Source organism: Atta colombica, unplaced genomic scaffold (genome assembly GCF_001594045.1).
Source record: "Atta colombica isolate Treedump-2 unplaced genomic scaffold, Acol1.0 scaffold181, whole genome shotgun sequence".
Taxonomy (NCBI): domain Eukaryota; kingdom Metazoa; phylum Arthropoda; class Insecta; order Hymenoptera; family Formicidae; genus Atta; species Atta colombica.
In genome coordinates this window covers 438379-446153 of record NW_017259273.1, presented here as the reverse complement: position 1 = coordinate 446153, position 7775 = coordinate 438379, and the positions used below count along the sequence as shown (strand labels likewise).

Below are 7775 nucleotides of genomic sequence, written 5' to 3'. Positions count from 1 at the left end.
TGTGTGTGTGTGTGTGTGTGTGTGTGTGTGTGTGTGTGTGTGTGTATACACATATATAATATATACCATACACGTTTTCTACATGCCTGATGAACTAAACTACGCGACGGAGGATAGATGAATAAACGGTTGCTCTTCGGCGTCGAACTCTTGTTTTTTTTTATTTCGATTCTTCGTATCTACCTTCTTTCTTAATATAATATTTTTGTTTTTTATATTATCACAAGAAAACGTATCTATACCTTATTTTAAGAATGTAACTAACTGTAAAAAAATAAACGAATAATGAATCTGCATATTTTCAAGAATATAACAAATCAAAGTATAAAGACCGTGTTATTAAATATGTTAGGTGAGCAAATGTGTTCATTAATCTGAAAACATATTTGCTAATAAATGTAAACAATTTTAGGATTTTAATATTCTAATAAATTAATTTTTTTTTCTAATTTTAGTTCCAGATAATTAGATTAATCTACAAATTGATAAAATGAACAAATTAATAATATATATTTCAGTACATATTTCAGTAATTTCGATAATATTTCTCTGTTACAATTTATACATATAGTATGCAAGAGTAATGGATTATTATCTTACTGATTATTTATTGCTTATATATCTTTATAAATATATTGTAAATTATGTAAATTAATTTAGATCTCTATTGTTTTTGGTCAAGAGGATTTTTGAAAAATTTTCATTATTAGATTTATTTCTTTATAATTTTTTAATTTAAAATAGGTACATCACATTTTACAAACGGTTGTGATTAATCGACATTGCTATTAAGTGGAGAGAAAAAGAGTAAGAGAAAGAGAAAGAGAGAGGTGAAGAGACATTTGGTCTTAATTAATGATTTTTAGTGCGTAATTCGTCGATGCGAGATCTAGTTAGGTGGCCGCAATTATTATGTGCTGGTTACGCGAAATTATTCCACGCTATTTCTTGTTCCACTCGTATTTTTCCGACTACGTTTAAGCACTGTTGCATTTAATGTCAATTGTGCATTTAACTCACAAGGCTGTACCATCACACTTACGCTAATGTGAATTACTTAATTAACACTATTAATAGTCTAACCTATAATAACTAAAAAAACCGGCTGCTGATAAGCTGAAACACACAGTTGTTGATAAGATTGTTAAGTTGTTGATAAAAATTAATTTCACAGAAAAAAAAATAAAAGAGATGATTTGTGATAATATTTTAAATTAGTATAACACTTAAAAAAAATCAGAAAATTATTGGTCGACCCAATATCTTATTTGCAATAAAAAAAGATATTTTTATATTTGAAGATATTTCAGAATTAATTTTATTCTGTATTGATCATTATTTTGATACATGTACAATAAAATATTTTTTTGAATTAGTTGAAAGGTATTAAAATAAGACAAAATGATTAAGTTAAAATATTAATAATCATGAATTTTGTGCAGAATTCATATCAGAATAGCTTGAAGATGGATTTTAATAACAGATGGATAAGGCTGAGATATTGATAATAATGTCAATGACGGAAGAGTATATGAAGTGGCCTTACCTGATCGTTACGGCGAGTAAGATGATCAAGATGCCCACCAGAACCATAGCGATCAGCACTCCACCTATCATGTAAATACTACCGGTAGGAGGATCTGCAATAAAGAAACATTGTTTCATCATTTTGTTCTTATTCGAAATAAAAATGAATTTTTCTTTTAGCAATCCATTCAAATTCAACAGTTCAGGGTTAAGGACCTTTAAGAATTTAAGGATCCTCGTGTTTAAAGACATTGCATTTAAAATTTTAAGGAGATCTAAACGTATCTTCATTGAAAATATCCAAGTTTTTTCATCAATTGAATTGTTCTTTCAAAAAACAAACAAAAAATTTGATCACTTCAATCAAATAACAAAATTCGATCACATCGTTTCCAAGTAATATCAGATTACTAAGTCAGAATTTCTAAGTCAATTTTATAAAACTAAATAAAATTGTACTGTCAAAAAGATCTCTTATTTTTATCAGAACTCCATTTTAGGGATTCGCTTTTAAAGAATCATTTTAATAGATTATTAAAATTCAAGAATTTGATATTCACTCAAGAAGCTTAATATCCATGATTATTTAAGAATCTAGTTTAAAATAATAATCACAAGCTAGTATTAATATAAAAAGAAATGTAAGTTGCCTGTAAATCGTTGGGATTATTCTACAGGATCTTCTAGATTGAAAGAGGTTGACGAAGACGGGGAGTGAACCGATTCGAAGCAAACTCGTTCGGTTGAGGAGGACGGTCTCTCGATGAAGGCCAAGTCACATTTTTCCTCCGACTTCTCTCACAGTCGCGAAAGAAGAGAAGAACCCGTCGTCCTTTCAAGTTCAATGCCACCTTTGTGAGTTCGACTCGGGGTAAAAGGGATTACATGAAAAGGGAGTCGCTATGGAGCGCTATGTACATCTCCTGTTTCATCATCTCGTGAAATCGTTTTCTAATCGTAACCGAATCTTACAGTTTCTTGTCAGATTCGTTCTCTGATTGGATCGCTTCTAGATAAAACGTTCACAACTCGCTGACGTAGAAGCAGTATTCACAAACATGAAATATGTTTTATTTATGCAGCAAAACGAAAATACTTCTTAGAAAACGAAAGAAGCTTATATTCCAATAGAAAGAAAATGTATGATTTATTTTGAAAACATGAGATTTTCAGCGAATAAGAAGATTCTTTGAAAGAAAGACATGTTTTTCTTATTCTGTAGTAAGTGTCCTATTTTTTTCTAGACTAAAATAAAATCATGCAGACTAAATCAGTATGTCCAATGAATTGTGTGCTGCGTAGAATGATTTTTTAAGTACGTACTTATGTACGTGATGGAAGCACACGTGTTTGGTGAATCAGCGTAATATTTTGATCGTCACGGCGGAATACTTTAAGTTTCTCGTCCGTGAATAGTTTGGAACCTATCCAGTTTGTCGCAAACAGCTTACAGGTTGCCGTCAGCTGACGCCGTTGGCAGATTCCGTTTTGCTTTTTTGGCTCATCGGAAATAATCGTCACAATATTTCAGGAAATTCAAATAGCCTCTCTCATTGCGGAGAATTGACTTTAAGGACATTTTATCAACTTTAATCAGATAAGATCATCACAACATAATTGATGGATAATATCGGATAATGGCGGAAAATTCAAATGTTCGCAAGATCAACTTTCAATGTGACTTGTTTAACTATTTGAATGACATAATAAATAGAAGAGTGAAGTATTGAAGTATTAAAATTTTAGTTTTTTTAGAAAAAGAGATAAAATCCACATTATATATATATTCTCGTATATCTGTGCACTATTATATATATATACATAATTATACATATACAGGGTGTCGCATTTGAAGCTTCGCAATTATTAGATGGGAAAAAGTTCGTGGCGTTTTTCCCGTTACATCTAATGGGAAAAACGCCACGAACTTTTCCCACACCTAATATTTTAAACTATTTGTTATTATAAACAATGTTTCAAGTAAAACTTATTGACGCTGCTCGTTCACTTGGCGCGAGACACTACTAAGTCATTTGATATCAAACTATTCATTATTCCAAACAATGTTTTAAATAAAACTTTTGTTTCAAGGGAAACATCTTTTGATAGTCACAGATTCTCTCTAGATGGACATGCCTCCAAGATTTCAAGGTGACTTTAATTTTTTTCAATGAAACTATGTAGGTTTTTTACATAATGGTTCTTCTAAATATTCTACACATAAAAGTGTTAAAAAGTGTTAAAAAGATACAGATACCAAAAAATCAACATATAACAGATAAAAATCAACAGATATTTTATATTGGTGATATTTTATTCTGGTTTGATTTTATACTTTACTATTTTATACTTTAGTTATATTGCTCCTGAAAGTCATTTGTTTTATCGATTAAACGCAATAATTTTTGTATAACAATTACTTCTTTCCTCTTTTACAGATTCGAAAATTCTTTCCCAGATTAAAGTATACGCATTAATACGTGTCTGTGAGATAGAGATTATGTTGAGAGCGTAAAAAAATTTCAAAATTGAGATCTTTATTATTTCTTAGTCCAATGTGGCACTCTAGAGTCGTCACAATATCGTGACAACATTTACTTCATATAAAAGCTATGCAATCTGTATTTATGAAACAGTAGTCCACAGATTAGTATCTTGCATGAAAAAACAACGTGGAATTGAGTTCTTAGAATTGAACTTAAACGTCTCATTAAAACGTTATTATTATATGAAATTTATTTGTAGGTGTGCGTGAGACATTGCTGTATTACATACTAAGTATTCTGTATGTAATGATGCGTTATGTGTAAGTCCTACTTATATTATGACTTATATTATGACTAATCGTCTTTTGGATCTTCTTAAATCTCTCGTAAGCTATTAATTTTTTGATGAATTGTATCTTAGTACTTTTATAATCAGAATAATGAGAAGAATCAATTGATGTAAAAAAATACATAATTGCTTTTAAAAAATATATAGATAAAATGATTTTTTAAAATAAGCAATTATGTATTTTCTTTACACCAATTGATTTATTTCATTAGGCTGTTTATAAAAATATTAAAATACGATTATCAAAAAATTAATAGTTCACGAGATATTTAATACTTTATGTCAATATGTATCAGAATAAAGTGTAAATAAAATGTAGTAAATGTAGTAAAATGTAGTAAAATATCTCGTATTAATTATAGTGCATTAAATGATTGTGTATGTGCGCGCGCGCGCGCGCGTGTGTGTATGTGTGTGTGTGTGTGTAAAAACTATAATACTTGACTCACGATAAATAAGTAAAATACGTTACATAAGGATTTGTATTATTAATATGTAGATACATACTCGTTAATAATGTAGAAGCCTTCCTGCAATGCGCAAGAACAACGCATTAAATATTTTAATAACTAAAGTGCATGATACTAATGAAACTAACTGTCCTTGCGAAATTGTGTGTCTTTCATCTTAAAATTGTTCGAGTTTTCAAGAGATGATTTCAAATTCTTATATGTTATAAGGATTAATACAAGGTGATTCATTTAAATCGATCATCTAAAACGTTTCGCTTATTTTTGATAATAAAAGTATTTCAAATAAAAGTGGAACGGTTTCGAGGGGGACGTATTTTGATTATGTTTTTTTTCTAGATGGAGGCGCCAAAAAGATGTGAAGGTCACCTCCACTTTTTTAAATGGAATTGTATAATTTTTTTACACAATATGATTCCTCTAATTATTTTACATATAAAAAGTACTAAGATAGTGATATAAAAGACCAATAGTTTACGAGATATTTTATATTTTTTATTCTGGCATATATTGACATTAAAATATTAAATAACTCGTACTATTTAATACATAAAGTGTTAATAATAGTAAAATATATATATATTTTTCTGTGCACCAACTGATTCATCTCATTATTCTCATTGTTCATAAAATTATTAAGGTACGATTATTACAAAATTAATAATTTACGAATTATTAACATTTTATGTCAATATATGCTAGAATAAAGTATATTTCATAAATTATATTGATTATTTTTTTTATATCTCCATTTTTTATATCTTAACTTAATACTTTTATATGAGGAATAATTAGAGGAATCATATTATGTAAAAAAAATTTCATTTAAAAAATGGTGATCTTGATATCTTTTTGGCACTTTAAAAACAACCTAGAAAAACAACAACATGATCAAAATATCCCCTTCGAAATTTCATTTTTATTTCCCCCGTTTCATTTTCATTGAAACATTTTTTTTATATCATCAAAAATAAGGGAGATATTTCATAGTCGATTTAAGAACCACCCTGTATACGTGCATAGACATGTGCGATTGTGTTTATGTGAGAGTGTGTATTATATATTAGGTACTGCGGAAAGTTTGTGTCGTTTTTTTCCCTATAAATATCTCTTGAAAAACTGACACGAACTTTCCGCAGTACCTAATAATATTACATAGGATTGGAAAATTATACTTTATATAGGGTTATTTTTTTCTTAGTAACATATTAATAAGAATGTTATATTATTAGTAATATAATAATGGTAACACGTTACATTTTTTTGTAATGGCAATGAATATAATCTAGTAATGAATATAATATGAATATAATTTTGTAATGGTAATGAATATACTTTACTTTGTACACATGCAAGATATAATGTATGGAACGTGCATAAGCGAGTTAACAAAAGAAGAGATTGATCATATTGCGATTAACCATACTATTATAATTTTTTATTTGCGCCGTGGAATTTCGCAAATTTCGTAAAAAAAAGATTTGATACATCATTTATGTTGTGTAATTCCATAAAATATGAGAAAAACCGTTTTTTAAAATACTGATTTGAAAAGTAGAGATTTCAAACTGTAAAACTTTTTTAAACATTTTGATACTTTGGATTTTTTACAAAGTTCTTCTATCTTACTTACCTTTATTATATTTACAGAATGGAACAAATAATCTTTTAATGTGTTGAGTAATGCGTGTATATATTACACACACACACACACACACACACGCGCGCGCGCGCGCGCACGCACATATATATATATATGTGTATAAATAATTCATAAAATATTTTTATGAGTATATAAAATTGTGTTAATGTGTATCTAATACATATTGTTAATATAAAGAAAAATGAACACAATATGATGAATAAATATATCTATAACAAATAACAGAGAGAAATTCTGTCATAATGATAAATATAATACAATATAATATTTGTTACTTAGAATAGTACTTAATAGTACTTATATTAAAACATTTTTTATCTTTTAATTTTAAAAATTCGTCTCTGAAGCGATTAAGTATAGTTAATATCAAATTCTATCTGTAATTTTTTAATTATAATTTGGATGATTTACTAAATTTTTCCTACATTTAGAGAAAGTGCCAAGAGTAGAAAACAGAAGGAAAAGGAGTAGGGAAAAAATGTTTTGTGGGATTCACAGAGGTTTCGCTATTGGCCATTCACTTTACCATTTCTCGATGTAGGACACGGTCGCCTGAACCACGTCATGATATTAAAGATGAAGAAATTTATTCGCATATCGATGTATCAGTTCTATGCTAATGTCATTGTCAGCATCTTGATAAAGTCGTCAGCGAATATAATATAGACTCATACAAATACAATCACGAATTTTAATATAATACACTGCTCAAAAAAATTATAGTATAAAAAAATTTTGGGCAAAAATTGGCTAATCTTGACGGACGAAAACTTTGCGAAAAATTATCGTAGAATGCGAAGGATGCTTTAAAGTGCTATAATTTTATGAAAAAAATCGCAGCAACTTATTTTTTTTTTTTAATTAAAGGAGTTCGGACTTTATGCCGCTGCAAACGACATTCCCCAAAAAAATTTTTACAAAGTCCGTGCATTTCGTCAAACTTTGTAATTTTTAATATGAAACACATACTCATATTTTGAGAGTTACAGTGGTAAGGGTGCATTAAATTTAAAATCTAGCCATCTTAAAATAGATTTCAAATTTAATTAAAAAAAAAAGTTATTCTACGATAATCTTTCGCAAAGTTATTATCAGTCAAAGCTGATCAATTTTTGCATAAAATTTTTCTATGCCATAATTATTTGAGCAGCGTATAATATATAGCAGTTTATATTAAGAATGGGAAAAAGTTCGTGGCTTTTTTCCCATTAGATGGCATTAAAAAAACGCCATGAACTTTTTCCCACACTTAATACTATATTTTAATATAATATAATATA

The 7775-nt window shown here is 28.4% G+C and overlaps 1 protein-coding gene across 5 annotated transcripts in view; it reads right to left on the bottom strand.

The window, feature by feature from the left end:
- LOC108686453 overlaps positions 1 to 7775 on the bottom strand; it is a 140142-nt gene that overhangs the window by 13182 nt on the left and 119185 nt on the right. For all 5 annotated transcript variants that reach the window (XM_018191770.1, XM_018191768.1, XM_018191772.1 and 2 more), the window contains one exon: positions 1547 to 1640. In XM_018191770.1, the coding sequence (XP_018047259.1) occupies positions 1547 to 1640 (94 nt within the window). The remainder of the gene's footprint in view (positions 1 to 1546; positions 1641 to 7775) is intronic.